Source organism: Silene latifolia, chromosome 2 (assembly GCF_048544455.1).
Source record: "Silene latifolia isolate original U9 population chromosome 2, ASM4854445v1, whole genome shotgun sequence".
Taxonomy (NCBI): domain Eukaryota; kingdom Viridiplantae; phylum Streptophyta; class Magnoliopsida; order Caryophyllales; family Caryophyllaceae; genus Silene; species Silene latifolia.
The window spans coordinates 145,435,641-145,455,648 of record NC_133527.1 but is presented as its reverse complement, the minus strand read 5'-3'; the positions used below and the strand labels follow the sequence as shown (position 1 = coordinate 145,455,648).

The window sequence follows — 20,008 nt, the reverse complement described above, 5'->3', positions numbered from 1 at the left end:
ACTAATTGGGCTCTAATAATGATTAGGCACAGCAGCGCTTCAGTGTACGGTTAAGGAAGCTTACTAGTGCTTCTTATCCTATATAAGATGGTTTGTATGACAAACCTATTATCTGATCTAGTCCGACATATAGTGAGAAACACAAGTGAGAGAAAAGGAGTGAGAAAAGGACTTTTGTCTACGGTTGTCTTCTTCCATTTTACATAATGTCTTGCTTGTGACAATTATAATATTGTGAACTCTCACAGTCTTCCTCCCAATTGTTTTTCCACTTGTTTATTGTTAGAGATGGAATAGACTCGACACAAATGAGAATTTGTGCCCATTTTATGGGTCATTTTTCATACATTAGATATTTAGATGAACACAAATTCTGGTTTAACATATGAGATGCATAAGAAATAATGTGCAATGTGCACTGCGCAGTACATGTAAATTCCATTCCTAAAGAGCTTAATGCCTAATTTATGGAATCCCCAATCCAGTTTAAGCTTTATATTATGAACCTTCTAAATTCAACCCTGTTATAACTGTAACACCCCCATACTCCAAGTGCCTTACCAGGACCACTTAGGTATAGGAACGTCACCATCTCGGTTACCCGAGGCAATGAATATCATAAGACAATAAAGAAACGTACTTTAAAAGTAAATATAGTTTAAGTGATTACATGTTTCAAACCAAAACTGCTAAACGAAATACAACTTCCAAAACCAAACTGTCTACTAATAAAACTGAATAACTAAAGAACATCGTCTGACACAGCGGAAGACTCTTCTAACTGCAAGTGATGACTCATCCCAGCTAGCCCACATGCATCATATCAAACCTGCTCAATAACTGCTCACCATCCCCGAATGGATCACCACAGTTTAACAAAACAAACAACGGGCTCAGTACTAATTACACAATCCAAACCACGATAAAACAATGCCAAACAGCTCGATCGTCACATCAAACCCCAAACTCCATAATCAATCTCCACACAACTGACTACACACTAAAGTGTGTAGTCCTGCCAGAGTACCTATCGCAACAGATACTCCACACCGCCAGTGGGGGACCGCAGCCGTTCCCACCTAAGCCCTGCTCATCTCCATCGAGCGATAAACCCATGTTCATTAATGTGCACATCCCTTCTGTGGCGGATTCCACAGAAGGCGAATCAAGGGCGTGAAGCCACTCCCGCACCAAGTGACTCCACTCAGCCAGGGACACACCCCGAAGATCACAGACAGATAAACAGTAATCACAACACAAAATCAACAACCGTCTGAATCAATCAATAATACGAAATCACAACCGTCTGAATCAATCAACAATCACTAACTACAGCACAATCACCACACATTATGTAATTAATACCGAGTAGGGAAACCCTACCTGGAATGCAATCACAGAATCAGACGATCTAGCAGCTGTCTCAAAACCTCTCTTCTACGAACCCTCCTCCTATACAAACATTCATACAATTACTACCTTGATCGTACAATCATAAAACCCCCAAATCCTCAAATTAGGGTTTAACCAACATTAACTAAATGCTATAAAAATGATATGTAGAACTTACCCTTGACGCAAGGATCACAACGGTATAAAGAACACAAGAAACCGACACCTCTAGCTCCGGGATTTGCCAATAATGCGAATGAAACGAACAACGTAACTTGCAATCTCTCTTTTTATGTTTTTAGGTTTGTAAAAGTGTTTAGGAAAAGACGACGAAGTATTATATATTAATTCACAATATTAACAAAACCCGTCAAATAATACCCGATAACCGACTTACTCGATCGAGTGCCAAGGCTACTCGATCGAGTACCCTACAGGGAGACTACTGTTTCGTATACCAAGCATACTTACTCGAAAGAGTAAGCCCCACTCGATAGAGTACCCACAGACTCATAAAACCGTAGTATTACAATCTTCCCTCCTTAAAAAGAACTTCGTCCCCGAAGTTCAAACCACAACACAATAAAAACACACTAACACTCTCCCGACACAACAACAAAAACAAAATTCAACATAAAACTCCAAAACATACTTACCAAACCAAACTCAACCCGACTCAAACAACTACTAACTATAACAAAATCAACACAAAAACATGTAAAAACTCTTCGCGACCATCTCCTACCCCCCTAAAAGAAACAAGGTTACGTCCCCGTAACCATATATACCTGATCAAAAAGAGACGGGTACCGCTCCCTCATAGCCTCTTCCGCGTCCCATGTAGCCTCCTCAACCTCATGATTAGACCAAAGAACCTTAAGCAACACTGTCTCGCCATGTCTGGTTTTCCTAACTTTCCGGTCAAGAATCTGTTTAGGCACCTCAAGATAAGACAAGGACTCATCCAGCTCTATGTTCTCTACCTCCAACACATGTGACGGATCACTAACATACTTCCGTAGCTGAGAAACATGAAACAGATTATGTACCCTATCCAAGGCAGACGGTAAAGCCAACCGATAAGCAACCTCACCCACGCGGTCTAAGATCTCATACGGTCCTATGAACTTCTGGCTCAGCTTCCCTTTCTTACCAAATCTCACGACCCCACGCATAGGAGACACTTTCAAAAGAACTTTGTCCCCAACCTGAAACTCTATATCCCGGCGATGTAGATCTGAAAAACTCTTTTGTCGATCCTGGGCCGCTCTCATCCTTTGTCTGATCATCTTAATCTGCTCCACCATCTCATGAACCATCTCTGGTCCTAAAACCACCGCCTCAGCACTATCATCCCAACAAATTGGATTCCTACATCTCCTCCCATATAAAACCTCAAATGGCGTCATGCCAATACTGGTGTGATAGCTGTTGTTGTAAGAAAACTCAATCAAATCTAACCTTTGTTCCCAGCTACCACCAAAATCCATAACACAAGCTCGAAACATATCCTCTAGAGTCTTGATGGTCCTCTCCGTCTGGCCATCTGTCGCAGGATGAAATGTTGTACTCATCTTCAAGGTATTTCCCAAAGACTCCTGCAACTCTTTCCAAAACCGTGAGATAAACCTCGAATCTCAGTCAGACACTATATCTTTAGGCACCCCATGTAATCTCACCACATTCTTCCGATAAGTCATAGTTAACTGTGTCTTAGACCATGTATCTTTCATTGGCACAAAATGAGCTGACTTGGTTAACCGATCCACTATAACCCATATCATGTTGTTACCCTGTTGACTCTTCGGTAAACCCACAATGAAATCCATATAAATGGACTCCCACTTCCACTCAGGTACCTCTAAAGACTGAATCTTACCTTGTGGTCGACGCTGCTCCCCTTTCACTCTCTGACATGTCAAGCAATGAGTCACGAACTCAGCTGTTTCTTTCTTCATCCGAGACCACTTGAAAGTCTTTTTCAAATCCTTGTATAGCTTGTCATCGCCTGGATGTACCGAGTATGGTGTGCAATGAGCCACTGTCATGATCATCTTCTTTAGCTCTTCATCATTAGGAACACACCACCTCCCATCAAACCTCAGACTACCATCCGTATGAATAGAGAATCTAGACACTATCCCTTTCTCTACTCCAGCTCTCCACTCCACAATCTTGGGATCCAACGCCTGTTTACTGCGAATATCATCATAAAGATCAGACTGCACTGTTAAATCTCCCATAGCATCCCCTTTCTGAATCATGTCTATCCCGAGCTTCCCCACCTCATCTCTCAATCTCATCAAAGATATAGCTGTGCACAAAGAATGCACACTCTTCCTACTCAAAGCATCTGCAACAATATTGGCTTTCCCTTCATGGTAGATAATGTCCATGTCATAATCGCCAATCAACTCCATCCACCTCCTCTGTCTCATGTTCAACTCCTTTTGAGTGAAGATGTACTTGAGACTCTTGTGATCTGAAAATACCTTAAAGGTCGCCCCATATAGGTAATGTCTCCAAATCTTAAGAGCAAACACAAATGCACCCAACTCCAGATCATGTGTAGGGTAATTCTCCTCATAAGGCGTCAATTGCCTAGAAGCATAGGCAATCACTTTCCCATTCTGCATAAGCACACAACCCAACCCATTCTTTGAAGCATCCGTATACACCTCAAAGTTCTCACTCCCTTCAGGAAATGCTAAGATTGGAGCTGTGGTCAAACGCTCCTTTAATGTTTGGAACACCGTCTCACAACTTTCATCCCAGCGAAACCTGTTCTCTTTCCTCATCAAAGCTGTCATAGGTCTAGCAATCTTGGAGAAATCCTTCACGAACCGTCGATAATATCCTGCTAAACCCAAGAAACTCCTGATCTCAGCCACATTCTTTGGTGCTTCCCACTTAGTAACTGCTTCAATCTTTGCAGGATCCACAGCTACCTCTTTCTCTGAAATCACATGCCCCAGAAAAGCAACCTCCTCTAACCAGAACTCACACTTGGAGAACTTTTCATACAACTCATGTTCCCTCAAGGTCTGCAACACAATCCTCAGATGTTCCTCATGCTCCTCCCTAGTCTTAGAAAAGACTAAGATGTCATCTATGAAAACCACCACAAACTTGTCCAAGAACTGACTGAAGACCCGGTTCATCAAATCCATAAACACAGCTGGTGGATTAGATAACCCAAACGGCATCACCACATACTCATAATGACCATACCTCGACGTGAAAGCTGTCTTTGGTATATCCTCTTCCCTAATCTTCACCTGATGGTATCCCGACCTCAAATCAATCTTAGAAAAGACTGTTGCACCACTCAACTGATCAAACAAACCATCTATCCTTGGCGAATGATACTTGTTTTTCACCGTCACTCTGTTCAGCTCCCTGTAATCTATGCACAACCTCAAGCTCCCATCTTTCTTTTTCACAAACAGAACTGGTGCTCCCCATGGTGTCACACTAGGTCTAATGTATCCCCTCTCAATCAGATCATCCAACTGCTTCCTTAGCTCCTCCAACTCCTTAGGACCCATCCGGTACGGTGCCTTAGAGATTGGCTCCGTCCACGGTTTCAGCTCAACACTGAAATTTATCTCCCTCTTTGGTGGCAACCCCGGAATATCCTCTGGAAAGACATCTGGAAACTCTCTCACAACTGGTATCTGCTCAACTGTCGGACTCTCCATTATGTGATCCATCACATGGCACAAGATCAACGGGCACCCTTTCCTCGGATAGGACTTCAAGGTCACAGCTGCAATCAACTTAACTTTGGGTTTGACAACAAATCCACGATAAGACACACTAATCCCCTTAGGACTTCTCAGAGAAACTTTCTTCTGATGACAAATCTTAGCTTTGTACTTTCCCAACCAATCCATCCCGACTATCATCTCAAAACCGTCTAAAGGAAACTCTAGCAAGTCTACAGGTAGATCAACTTGCCCAACTATCATAGATACATCTCTATACAACCTCCCACAAGATACAGACTCACCCGAATGTATAAAAACTTCATCTCTTACAGACTCAAACTCACTCAAACCCAACCTTTTAACATGACTCGATGATACAAACGACTGTGACGCTCCCGAATCAAACAAAACAAAGGTATAAACACCATTAACAAGAAATATACCGGTGATAACGTGAGCATCATCCTCAGTTTCTTTCTTCTCCATCATAAACAACTTGCCACTGGTCTTCTGCCCACCTCCCTGGACAGTACTAGCCGAGGTAGCCGGCTTAGCACCCGACTCATGGTTGTTGTTGGTGTTCGTAGCTGGTTTCTGATAAGAATTACCGCCATTCCGGTTACCCCCACCGTTGTTGTTATGGCCTCCCATGTTGTTCCATGACCCAACCGGTCTGTTGCTCGCATAACTCTGTGCAGGACCCTGTGAAAAGCTCCCCTGTAACGGCCTCTGGAAAACCCCACTCACCGCACTGGTGCACTCATGTCTCTTGTGGCACAAATGTAACACCCCCTCATACCAAGGTGCCTTACCAGGACCACCCTAGCATGAAAGAACGTTAACATCTCGGTTGCCCGAGGTTAGTACATATCACAAACGTCTGTCCAAACACATTTATTAAAAGTGTTGTAAAAGTAAATGTTTACAATACTCCAAAATCCGACCAAAAGTAAATCTGAATGTTAACAACTACATAAATCATAAACTAAGACTTGTAATTGTGATACTACAACTTGGTGTGACGACTCTCCCATGACCGCCCAAGCTCACCAAATGCAATACCTGTCAAGCCTGCTCACCATCTCCGAATGGATCACAGCAGATTCCACAAAACAACAACAACGGGGTCAGTACTGTTCAATCAAGATAAGACAATATACAATGTAACCAGCTGATCATCCTCCCAACCAATCTCCCAAACTCACACAATAACGGACTACACACCGAAGTGTGTAGCCCTGCCAGATTACCCATCGCAACAGGTAATCCTCGCCGCCAGTGGGGGACCGCAGCCAATCCCCACCTAAATCCCGCTCATCAACGAGCGATATCCCTATCCCTTAATGTGCACATCCCCTCCCGTGACGGGTTCCACGGAGGGCGAACGAGGGTGTGAAGCCACTCCCGCAAGTGACTCCACCACAACCAACACAACACAATCATCACAACATCCACAATCGTCACAATACCACAACATCACAGCATCACAGCTGTCACAACACCAAAACCGTCACAAGACTACAACATCACAATCTCACCACAACACCATTTCTCCGATGATCAGCAGATAATTACAATGCAAACACATCTTAAATCAACAACCAGAGACTGAGTAGGGAAACCCTACCTTAGCAACAACAGCAATGACGAGAATCAGGCAACTAGAATGGCTCCTCTACGAAGTCTTAGCCTATACAATAATCACATACACAATTACTAATTACAAATCCCATCTCCCCCAATTCATGATTAAAGACAACCCTAGAACAATTACTACAAACATGGGAATGAGGACTTACCGATGAAAAGGGTGAAGATTGAATACGATTGCTACGCTTGTCCACACACACACACACAGGGAGAGATTTCGAGTGATTAGAGCGTCGTACGTTGATTAGGTTTTGTAAATAATGTTTTAGAAACTGATATCGGAATTATATAACGCCCTAATTACTCCTTAATAAAACCGCTGAATATTACTCGCCAGACCGGATACTCGACCGAGTATAGAGTATACTCGGCCGAGTATCCTCTACTCGGTCAAGTATTCATCATACTCGGCCGAGTATTCCTCGGTAGTAGCCAAACGGAATATACACTCAACACTACTCGGCCGAGTAGGCTCTACTCGGCCGAGTACTTAGCCTAAGAAATCCGTAGTATTACAGTCTTCCCTCCTTAAAAAGAACTTCGTCCCCGAAGTTCACACTCTATCCCACAACAAGCACAACCAAACAACTTCCCGACACACATACCAACACAAAAGGACTAACACCAAAACAGTTACAAGACCCAACTAACCCGACTCAACTAGAACAAAACACACATGCGACCATCTCCTACCCCCCTAAAAAGACAATGGTTACGTCCCCGTAACCAACCGTACCTGATAAAAAAGGTTAGGAAAACGCTCTCGCATAGCCTCCTCGGATTCCCATGTGGCCTCTTCCACATTGTGATTAGACCAAAGTACCTTGAGTAAAACGGTTTCACCATTCCTTGTCTTGCGTACCTTGCGATCTAGAATCTCCTTAGGAACCTCAGCATAGGATAAGGACTCATCAAGCTCGATATTCTCCACCCCAAGTATATGTGACGAGTCACTCACATACTTCCGAAGCTGTGAAACATAAAAGACATTGTGGACTCTGTCCAAAGCCGGTGGCAAAGCTAATCTATAGGCTACCTCGCCTATGCGGTCCAAAATCTCATAGGACCTATAAACTTCTGACTCAACTTGCCCTTCTTTCCAAACCTCATCACACCTCGCATAGGTGACACTTTCAAAAGGACCTTGTCACCTACAACAAACTCTATGTCTCTGCGGTGCAAATCGGCTTAACTCTTCTGACGATCTTGGGCTGCTCTCATCTTCTGCCGAATCACCTGGACTTGCTCAACCATATCCTGTACCAGCTGTGGTCCTAAAACCACCGCCTCAGAACTGTCATCCCAACAAATTGGACTTCGGCACTTCCGACCATACAAAGCCTCAAAAGGTGTCATCCCAATACTCGTATGATAACTGTTGTTGTATGAAAACTCGATCAGATCAAGCCTGTCCTCCCAGCTGCCCCCAAACTCCATGACACATGCCCTCAACATGTCTTCTAAGGTCTTGATGGCCCTCTCCGTCTGACCATCAGTTGCCGGATGAAAAGCTGTGCTCATCTTCAAGGTAGTACCCATCAACTCTTGCAATTCTTGCCAAAATTTGGATATGAACCTCGCATCACGATCAGACACAATATCCTTGGGTATACCATGTAACTGAACCACATGTCTTCTATAACCCAAAGCCAGCTGCATCATAGGAATAAAGTGAGCTGACTTTGTTAACCGATCAACAATCACCCAGATCATGTTATTACCTTGCTGTGATCTAGGTAATCCCACAACGAAGTCCATAGAGATCGACTCCCACTTCCACTCAGGTACTTCCAAAGACTGAATCTTACCCTGTGGTCGCCTCTGCTCACCCTTGACCCTTTGACAGGTCAAACATCTAGCCACGAACTCGGCTACGTCCCTCTTCATGTTTGACCACCAGAAGATCTTCTTAAGATCTTTGTAAAGCTTATCACCACCTGAGTGAAACGAATAAGGAGTGCAATGAGCCTCTGACAGGATTACTCTCCTCAACTCTGCATCCTCAGGAACACACCATCTCCCATCAAAACGAACACTCCCATCTGTGTGGATAGAAAACCTGGAAACTGTGCCACTCTCCACTCTTGACTTCCATTCTTGGATCTTAGGGTCAAGCTCTTGCTTACTCTTGATGTTCTCATACAGGTCTGGCTCGATCGTCAAATCCCCAATGGTATCCCCTTTACTTATCATAAATATCCCCATCTGGGACATCTCATCCCTCAACTTCAGCAAGGACATGGCCGTACATAGCGAATGAACGCTCTTCCTACTCAAAGTATCAACAACAACGTTAGCCTTACCCTCGTGATAGATGATCTCCATATCGTAATCTCCGATCAACTCCATCCATCGCCTCTGCCGCATATTAAGCTCCTTCTGAGTGTAGATATACTTTAGACTCTTATGATCTGAAAACACCTTAAAATTTGCCTCATAAAGGTAGTGCCTCCAAATCTTAAGAGCAAAAACGACTAAACCCAGTTCCAAATCATGAGTATGGTAGTTTTCTTCATATGGCTTTAGTTGCCTCGAAGCATAAGCTATAACCTTCCCTGACTGCATCAAAACACATCCCAAACCATTCTTTGAAGCATTGGTATATATTTCAAAGTTCTCACATCCCTCTGTCAAAGCTAGAATAGGAGCCGTGGTCAAACGTTCCTTTAATGTCTGGAACGCCGTCTCACAACTCTCATCCCAAACAAATTTGGTCTCTTTTCTCATCAAATCTGCCATAGGCCGTGCTATGGTAGAAAAGTCTTTCACGAACCTCCGGTAGTAGCTAGCAAGGCCTAAGAAACTCCGAATCTTAGCAACACTCTTCGGTGATTCCCACTTGGTCACGACCTCAATCTTGCTAGGATCCACAGACACCCCCTTCTTAGATATCACATGACCCAGAAAAGCCACCTCCTCTAACCAGAACTCGCACTTAGATAGCTTGGCATAAAGTTGATTCTCTCTCAGAGTCTGCAAAACCATCCTCAAGTGCTCTTCATGTTCTTTCTTAGTCTTGGAGTAGACCAAGATGTCATCGATGAAAACAACCACAAACCTATCCAAGAACGGTGTAAAGATCCGATTCATCAAATCCATGAAAGCTGCTGGTGCATTGGTCAAACCAAAAGGCATCACCACGTACTAATAATGTCCATAACGGGACCGAAACGCTGTCTTTGGAATATCTTCATCTGCTATCCTCAATTGGTGATAACCTGACCTCAGATCGATCTTGGAAAACACACATGCTCCACTCAGCTGATCAAACAAGTCATCAATCCTAGGCAGAGGATACTTGTTCTTCATTGTGACACGGTTTAGCTCTCTGTAGTCGATGCACAGCGTCATACTCCCATCTTTCTTCTTTACAAACATAACTGGAGCTCCCCAAGGTGACACACTTGGCCGGATATAACCCTTGTCTAACAACTCATGTAACTGTTTCTTCAACTCAGCTAATTCTTTAGGTGCCATACGGTATGGTGCTTTGGATATAGGTCCTGTTCCTGGTTTAAGCTCTACGCTGAAATCAACATCCCTCTTTGGCGGTAACCCCGGTATCTCATCAGGAAAGACATCATCAAACTCTCCCACTACTGGTATCTCAGCAGCTGTCTGTGACTCTACTCGGCTATCTCTCACGTGACAAAGAATCAAGGGGAACTTCTTCCTCAAACAGGACTTTAAAGTCATCACAGCTATGAACTTATACTTAGGTCTAACAACAAACCCTCTATAAGACACCTTTATACCCTTTGGACCCCTTAAAGACACTTTCTTTTGCCGACAATCTATCCTGGCATCATACTTACCCAGTCAATCCATCCCGACAATCACCTCAAACCCATCCATAGGAAACTCTAGCGGGTCTACCGGTAAATCTACCCCTCCAACTATCATAGACACTCCCCTATACAACTTGACACACGACACAGACTCCCCAGAAGGTATGAACACATCATCCTTTACAAGTTCAAACTCCCCCAAGCCCATAGATAAAGCATGACTCCTAGACACAAAAGAATGTGTTGCCCCCGAGTCAAACAAAACAAAAGACGGTACATTATGAACAATAAAGGTACCGGTAACTACATGTGCATCATTCTGAGCCTCCTGCTTATCCATCATGAAGAGATTTCCACTGCTTTTCTGCCCTCCTCCTTGTACCGAAGCGTTGGAAGTACCCGGCTTGGCCGTCGAATCCTGGGTGACACTGTTGTTCGGGCGCTGATAAGATCAACTACTGTTGCGGTTATAACCGTCGTTGTTGCTATGTCCACCCCGGTTGCCCCATGATCCACTCGGCCGATTGCTAGCAAAGCTCTGACTCGGCCCTTGATAAAAGTTTCCCTGGTAAGCTCCCAAGCCTGCTCCAGTCTTGGCACTCGTGCACTCTCGCCTCCTGTGGCCTACGCCACCACAGTTGAATCAAGTGAGGGTGGAGTTGTCACTCATACTCCGACCACCACCTCTTCCCCAACCACGAGATCCCCCGGAGAAACCAGCTCCACTAGAAAAAGCCCTGGCATGGTTGAAGTTGCCCTTCTTGTTACTCGACTGATTGTTGTTTCCACTATCAGCCTTCCTTTTCTCAGTAGCAGACCTTTCTGTAACCTCCTTTGAGAGATCCACCATTCTCTCAGCCTGACCTGCTCGCAGATATACATCCATAAGATCCGCGACGACTCCAGCTGGTAAACGGTTCATGATCTTGGCGGACAGACCCCTCTCAAATCGAAAAGCCAACCCCCTCTGCCCCAGCTGCATGTCCTCCGCATAACGAGACAACTCTAGGAACCGGTGATAGTACTCGGTGACTGTCATATTATCGGTCATGGTGAAGGAATCAAACTCTGATCTCATCTTGTGACGGATATGCTCCGGCACAAACTGCTCCCTCATAGCACTCTTCAAACCTGGCCAGGGAATAGCGCCTAAACCCTCAGCTTGGTAGAAGGCTCTCGTATCCTCTTTGACGTTTTGCCACCACACGACGGCCTCACCTCTCAGGTAGTATACTACCTGTTCGACGATCATATCCTGCGGACACTTGACCACCTCCATGAGACTTTCCATCTCATTGTGCCACTTCTCAAGCAACTTAGGTTCCCCAACGCCCTCATAGGTGGGTGGGTTGAAGCGGGCGATGTTGATGCTAAGCTGAGTAGCATCCACGGGCTTCTCCGCCCCCTTCCCCACATTCTTGAGAGCCTCAAGAAGAGCCTCTTGTTGCTCAATCATACGAGCAATCTCATCAATGGTCATCTCAGAAGCTTGAATTTGCGCGACAGTTCTTTTAGGCGGCATTTTGAGCTGATAAGAAACAAGGAAACGTAAGCACAAAAGCCTACGGCTCAAAATGGGCGTGACCTTCCGCTAAAGAAGCACTCGGCCGAGTACACAACAATACTCGGTCGAGTAAGGACTACTCGGTCGAGTATTGCTGATACTCGGTCGAGTAGTTGACTCCAGTAGCCGACGTCAAATTCACCAAACTCATACTCGGTTGAGTGTAATCAGCACTCGACCGAGTATGCCCTACTCGGTCGAGTACACCTAAGTACTCGGTCGAGTAAACACAACCAGTAGCCATTGCTACTCACTGCCAAACAACACTCGGTCGAGTGCCTGGTTACTCGGCCGAGTACCCCCTACTCGGTCGAGTACCCGCCCTGCTCGGCTGAGTCATGCTAAAACGGGTTAAAACAATACGCAGTATCTCCTATCATACTTCCTACCCCAACAATCAAACACATAACGACAGAAATCTGAATGCCACATAATAAAATATAACATGCCAATCACTTTCATGCTAAAACCGTTTCACAAGATCTCACATATAAATTCTTTTCACTCCGTTCCAATTCTCAACATACTTTCATCAGTTCCACATACACATTCACCTACTACCACATGTTCCAACCATTAGACCTTAACATACATGCAAATACATTAAACAACTCTCAACACATCCCCCGTGACCGGCTCGAGTTAGTGAGGGCCATAATGCGACTCCGGGACGTCTCCCGAGTCCTTGCGGTAGCTCCAAATAACTATCCCCAGGTTCATTTTATTTAGACTCCCTAAGCTCATTGAGTCCATTTATTTTAGGTGCCGGAATCTTCAGCTCTGATATCACTTTGTAACACCCCCTCATACAAAGGTGCCTTACCAGGACCACCCTAGCATGAAAGAACGTTACCATCTCGGTTGCCCGAGGTTAGTACATATCACAAGCGTCTGTCCAAACAAATTTATTAAAAGTGCTGTAAAAGTAAATGTTTACAATACTCCAAAATCCGACCAAAAAGTAAATCCGAATGTTAACAACTACATAAATCATAAACTAAGACTTGTAACTGTGATACTACAACTTGGTGTGACGACTCTCCCATGACCGCCCAAGCTCACCAAATGCAATACCTGTCAAGCCTGCTCACCATCCCCGAATGGATCACAGCAGATTCCACAAAACAACAACAACGGGGTCAGTACTGTTCAATCAAGATAAGACAATATACAATGTAACCAGCTGATCATCCTCCTAACCAATCTCCTAAACTCACACAATAACGGACTACACACCGAAGTGTGTAGCCCTGCCAGATTACCCATCGCAACAGGTAATCCTTGCCGCCAGTGGGGGACCGCAGTCAATCCCCACCTAAATCCCGCTCATCAACGAGCGATATCCCTGTCCCTTAATGTGCACATCCCCTCCCGTGACGGGTTACACGGAGGGCAAACGAGGGTGTGAAGCCACTCCCGCAAGTGACTCCACCACAACCAACACAACACAATCATCACAACATCCACAATCGTCACAATACCACAGCATCACAGCTGTCACAACACCAAAACCGTCACAACACTACAACATCACAATCGTCACCACAACACCATTTCTCCGATGATCAGCAGATAACAACAATTACAATGCAAACACATCTTAAATCAACAACCAGAGACTGAGTAGGGAAACCCTACCTTAGCAACAACAGCAATGACGAGAATCAGGCAACTAGAATGGCTCCTCTACGAAGTCTTCGCCTATACAATAATCACATACACAATTACTAATTTTAAATCCCATCTCCCCCAATTCATGATTAAAGACAACCCTAGAACAATTACTACAAAGATGGGGATAAGGACTTACCGATGAAAAGGGTGAAGATTGAATACGATTGCTATGCTTGTCCACGCACACACACACACACACAGGGAGAGATTTGGAGTGATTAGAGCGTCGTACGTTGATTAGGTTTTGTAAATAATGTTTTAGAAACTGATATCGGAATTATATAACGCCCTAATTACTCCTTAATCAAACCGTTGAATATTACTCGCCAGACCGGATACTCGACCGAGTATAGAGTATATTCGGCCGAGTATCCTCTACTCGGTCGAGTATTTATCATACTCGGCCGAGTATTCCTCGGCAGTTGCCAAACGGAATATACACTCAACACTACTCGGCCGAGTAGGCTCTACTCGGTCGAGTACTTAGACTAAGAAATCCGTAGTATTACAACAAACTCACGCCTCATCGCTTTCCTGAACTCATCCCAAGGTATTGCAGGTAGTCCCTGCTTCATATACATCCCCTAGCACTCACCTTGACCTTATCCCACCACTCACCTGCCGCTTCCCTCAAGTAGAACGCAACTTGTTCCACTTTCAACTCATCCAGGCAATGAACTAATTCCAGGATATTCTCCATCTCCCTATGCCAATTATTCAGAAGAATTGGTGCCTCGGTTCCCTTATACTCTTTCGGACTGAACCTAGATATGTAGATGCTGATCTTGGAGTGATCAACCTCCTTATCCTTTCCCACTCTCTTCAAAGCTTCCGTAAGAGCATCTTGGTGCTCCAACATCTTCACTATGTCATCAATGTTCATGCTCTCAACTCTAGCATATAAGGCGGTTTTCTTTGGCGGCATCTTGTAACTATATAAGAAAAGGTAGACATAAACACTCATACTATAACCCAAAACATGCATACGACCTGTATAAAACCCACTCGATCGAGCAGCAAAACCCACTCGATCGAGTTGAGGCCACTCGACCGAGTGCCCCACCTACTCGATCGAGTGCCTCGAATCCAGAATCTGACTAGAAACTTTTCTAACACACACTCGATCGAGCCCCTAACCCACTCGATCGAGCTGGCCCCACTCAATCGAGTTCCCCTACATACTCGATCGAGTGCCCAAAATCTCGCTTCTGCCCAGAAAACGTAAACTAACCACTCGATCGAGTCAGACCCACTCGATCGAGTCAGACCCACTCGATCGAGCCATGCTGACTCATAAACACTACCCGCATGTTCATCTTTCTTTCCCAACTATACATACAACCTTTATATTATTAATATAACAACAACAACAACAACAACAACAATTCATGTGTATAAACGCAATTCTTTATATATTCAAGCAAACTACTTTACTTCTGTATCACTAAAATGCCATATTATAAAACAAACAACATGCTTGTTCATTCAACATACAAGTCAATACTCTTCATCTTTTATTCGCACTCCCATCCTCCACATTCACATATCCACCGATTCACACCACACGTTACTATATAAATACTCAAACAAGAAGATCACACATACGATCCCGACACGTACCCCATGTGACCGGTTCAAAATCGTAGGGCGAGTTCGCGACTTTAAGACATCTCCCAAGCCTTTGCATTAGCTCGTAAAACTTCTACCCCGAATTCATTTTAAATTGACTCCCTATATTCATTAAGTTCATTGATTACAGGTTTCAGGATCGTCGCTCTGATACCACTTTGTAACACCTCCATACTCCAAGTGCCATACCAGGACCACTCAGGTATAGGAACGTCACCATCTCGGTTACCCGAGGCAATGAATATCATAAGAAAATAAAGAAACGTACTTTAAAAGTAAATATAGTTTAAGTGATTACATGTTTCAAACCAAAACTGCTAAACGAAATACAACTTCCAAAACCAAACTGTCTACTAATAAAACTGAATAACTAAAGGATATCGTCTGACACAGCGGAAAACTCTTCTAACTGCAAGTGATGACTCATCCTAGCTAGCCCACATGCATCATATCAAACCTGCTCAATAACTGCTCACCATCCCCGAATGGATCACCACAGGTTTACAAAACAAACAACGGGGACAATACTAATTACACAATACAAACCACGATAAAACAATGCCAAACAGCTCGATCGTCACATCAAACCCCAAACTCCATAATCAATCTCCACATAACTGAAAGTGTGTAGTCCTGCCAGAGTACCCATCGCAACAGATACTCCACACCGCAAGTGGGGGACCGCAGCCGTTCCCACCTAAGCCCCGCTCATCTCCATCGAGCGATAAACCCATGTTCATTAATGTGCACATCCCTTCTGTGGCGAGTTCCACAGAAGGCGAATCAAGGGCGTGAAGTCACTCCCGCAAGTGACTCCACTCAGCCAGGGACGCACCCTGAAGATCACAGACAGATAAACAGTAATCACAACACAAAATCAACAACCGTCTGAATCAATCAATAATACGAAATCACAACCGTCTGAATCAATCAACAATCACTAACTATAGCACAATCACCACACATTATGTAATTAATACCGAGTAGGGAAACCCTACCTGTAATGCAATCACAGAATCAGACGATCTAGCAGCTGTCTCAAAATCTCTCTTCTACGAACCCTCCTCCTATACAAACATTCATACAATTACTACCTTGATTGTACAATCATAAAACCCCCAAATCCCCAAATTAGGGTTTAATCAATATTAACCAAATACTATAAAAATTATACGTAGAACTTACCCTTGACGCAAGGATCACAACGGTATAAAGAACACAAGAAACCGACACCTCTAGCTCCGGGATTTGCCAATAATGCGAATGAAACGAACAACGCAACTTGCAATCTCTCTTTTTGTGTTTTTAGGTTTGTAGAAGTGTTTAGGAAAAGACGACGAAGTATTATATATTAATTCGCAATATTAACAAAACCCGTCAAATAATACCCGATAACCGACTTACTCGATCGAGTAAGTCACGTACTCGATCGAGTGCCACTTACTCGATCGAGTGCCAAGGCTACTCGATCGAGTACCGTACAGGCAGAATACTGTTTCTTATACCAAACATATTTATTCGACAGAGTAAGCCCCACTCGATAGAGTACCCACATACTCATAAAACCGTAGTATTACAATAACTTGGCAGTTGGAATGTCAATAATCTCTGCCAATGAAGACGCAAAGCCTTACACACATGTATTTTATTTTAGGACAAGATCTCTACCCTTAACATCAATGATAACTCGGGTAGACATACTAGAATGCAAAACATGCACACGCAATCAGTGATTTTTTTGGGAGAATTACAAAATGTTAATTCAAAAATGCGTAATCTTAATGCTAGGCCAAAGTCAATCTCTCATTATCAAAAAATATTCAAACTACATCAGCTCAATTCACATCATGATCCATCCAACTGATACAGACAGACAGTGTGACCAAAAAGCTAGCTGGTAAAGCACATCGCAATATAAATGAAGCTCTATTCATGTCATAAACATCAATTACATCATGATCCATCAAAATACATACGATCAGATGTACTCAACGAAACTACCTAGTAAAAGCATAAAACACAAAGCCAACATAAACAAGGAGGCCAACAGGCACAAGAGAAACAAGTGGAATAACAGCACCCAAACTCTGTCCCCCATCACACCCCAACTTCCCTAGCTTAAACTGAACAACATTAACAAGCGCCAACATTAGAAACACACACCCACACGCGGACCCCACTGCCGATACCACCATCCCAATTCGGAGCACCGTTGTATTCACAAAAGCCCGATAAGACTCGTAATGGGCCGAGATCCGGATGGCCTGCTTCAGGCCCATTGCAACCAGGCTGGAGAATAGGAAGGACGCGAACGAGTACACGTGGAAGGTCACGATGTTTTCGGCGATGGATGAGGATGATGTGGGAAGACAGGTGGGGTCTTCGATGAGGGAGTTGGTGGGGTCGTTTGGGTTCCATGACAGACCAATGAAGACTGCTAAGGTGAAGATTGAGTTGACGTGGACTAGTCCGTCAAGTGCGGTGATGTGGATTGTTGATAGGGATTTTGGTGGGTGTTTTCTTGTGAATGTCGGCATTTTTTTCAGGGTTTTCCGCCCGATTGTGTTTGGTTACGGAGATTTAGGGGAAGGGGTGACTATACTATGCTGGGTTACTGGCTATACTTGTGGTTTTAGTCCAACTTATGTGGTTTTAGTCAACTTCCTTTCTTTAAATTATGTCTTATTTTTTTGTAAGGTTATCGTTTAATCAGAGGCAACAAAAATAATTGGGACGAAGCGAGTTTTTTAAATAACCAAGCTACTTTCAAGTTTTTAAATCGTTAACTTTTGCAAGAAAGATATGTTTCCAAACGAGTAAACAATATTTATAACTGTAACAATTTTGCAAATAAAGTTTCCTTGAAAGTTCATAAACTAAACATCTAAAATAGGAGAATTCGAGCATCAAGGGTATTCTGAAACGTTTTTTTAACGTTTAGGGGTACTACTTGTAACACCCCGCGGTAATTGAAAATGTCTATTGATAGGCTTAAATGACTAGTGTACTTTTTTTTATGGTTATCCATGCAAAAGAACTCCACAGTTAAGCGCTTAACTGGGAGTAGTCTTAGGATGGGTGACATCCTGGAAAGGTTCCCGGGATGCGCATGAGTGAGGACAAAATGCGCTATAAAGGACCCGTGTTGATCTGTGGACTATGTACACAGACTGGAGTGCTATCATAAGTAACCGCTCCCGACCCGATTTGGGTCGGGATGTTACACTACTGGAGTGAACCCCCGTAATTACAGTTTATACAACAAAATAAATACAAATATTACAGCGTAAAAATGAGGGGTTTAAAAACTTTAATGGTTAAAAACTCGTGACAGCGGAAGCTAACACTCTAAGTGATGACATCCCATCCTTGTTCCCGCAACTAATATGAAATCATCACCTGTCATAATCTGCTCACCATCCCGGAATGGATCGCCATAATTTTAGAAAACATAAACGGGGTTAGTTCACTGAATAATCAAAATAAGACAATCACAAAGAAAACAACCAATACAATTAAATCCAACTGTATAACCATTCTCCCAACTCCATTACTATCTAGTAACCGACTACACACCTAAGTGTGTAGCCCTGCCAGATTACCCATCGCAACAGGTAATCCTCATCGCCAGTGGGGGACCGCAACCTTGCCCACCTAAGCCCTGCTCATCGCAACGAGCAATAACGGACTACACACCTAAGTTTGTAAAGAGATTATTAATTGTTCTTTTATGGTGTATTTGATATACTTACCTCGGGTAACCAAGATTGTAATGCCCGTACTTATTGAGGAAGGTCTTGTTAAGACTCCTTGGTAAGTAGGGGTGTTACACCACTCCTTATCAAGGTGAAATAACTTAGCGTACGGGTAAATCTCTCTCCAATATTCCGTGGTTATAGCCCAATCAGTTCTGCTTTGATGATTGTGCTTCCCATCTTAACCATTATCAAACGTAATGGCATGCACCTCAAACTGTAAGTCACGCTGCCCCATTTCATCCGCAGGGTGTGGAAATTGTTCATTTGCCACTAAGCCCTCGAGCCTTATTTCATCTTAATAGATTAAAGTATTTGGTTAGAGTCCCCTAAGCACAACCAAGGTCTGGACGATTCAGCAACTAACAACCGAAACCGGCACCAAGATAGATGTCATCTTGTACAGAAGGTCACCCATAAAAATGTGGACATGGGCCACCCGCGCGTTGGTTTCGAGGCGGTGACACTTCTCCCACGGAACCTTGGTTTGCAAAAACACGTCATGAGCCGTTACCGATTTGTGAGGCATTGAAACCGGTGAAAGGTTGAATAAGCCTGCATTTGTGGAGTCGCCACCAATTTATTGTGGAAAAATTGGAAACCGTTCGAATACCTCGTATCATGTCAAGACACAAAGTAATGAGATGAACACTAAGAACTCGTTACCCTTAGCATTCTATGTCTAGAATGAGTCTCGAGATGCCAATGGACACGGATGTCTAGAGATAGCTGGAGTAAGGGGTGAGGGTACGTTAGGAAGCTCTTTAATTCGAACACCTAATCCCGTTCGCCTCGATAGCGGCCTCTACTAATGATTAGGAAAATCGTTCATATTTGATATGTCAT

The 20,008-nt window shown here is 43.8% G+C and overlaps 1 protein-coding gene across 1 annotated transcript; it reads right to left on the bottom strand.

Annotated features, from left to right (window-relative positions):
• Positions 1-17,194: 17,194 nt before the first annotated feature.
• Positions 17,195-18,057, bottom strand: LOC141643073 (uncharacterized). Its single transcript, XM_074452094.1, has one exon. The coding sequence runs from the start codon at positions 17,942-17,944 to the stop codon at positions 17,405-17,407; it is 540 nt and encodes a 179-aa protein (XP_074308195.1). The 5' UTR covers positions 17,945-18,057; the 3' UTR covers positions 17,195-17,404.
• Between the last annotated feature and the right edge of the window lie 1,951 nt (positions 18,058-20,008).

Excerpts from the sequence above, each read along its gene's own strand:
- LOC141643073 (XM_074452094.1), bottom strand. The coding sequence starts at position 17,944 with ATGCCGACATTCACAAGAAAACACCCACCAAAATCCCTATCAACAATC.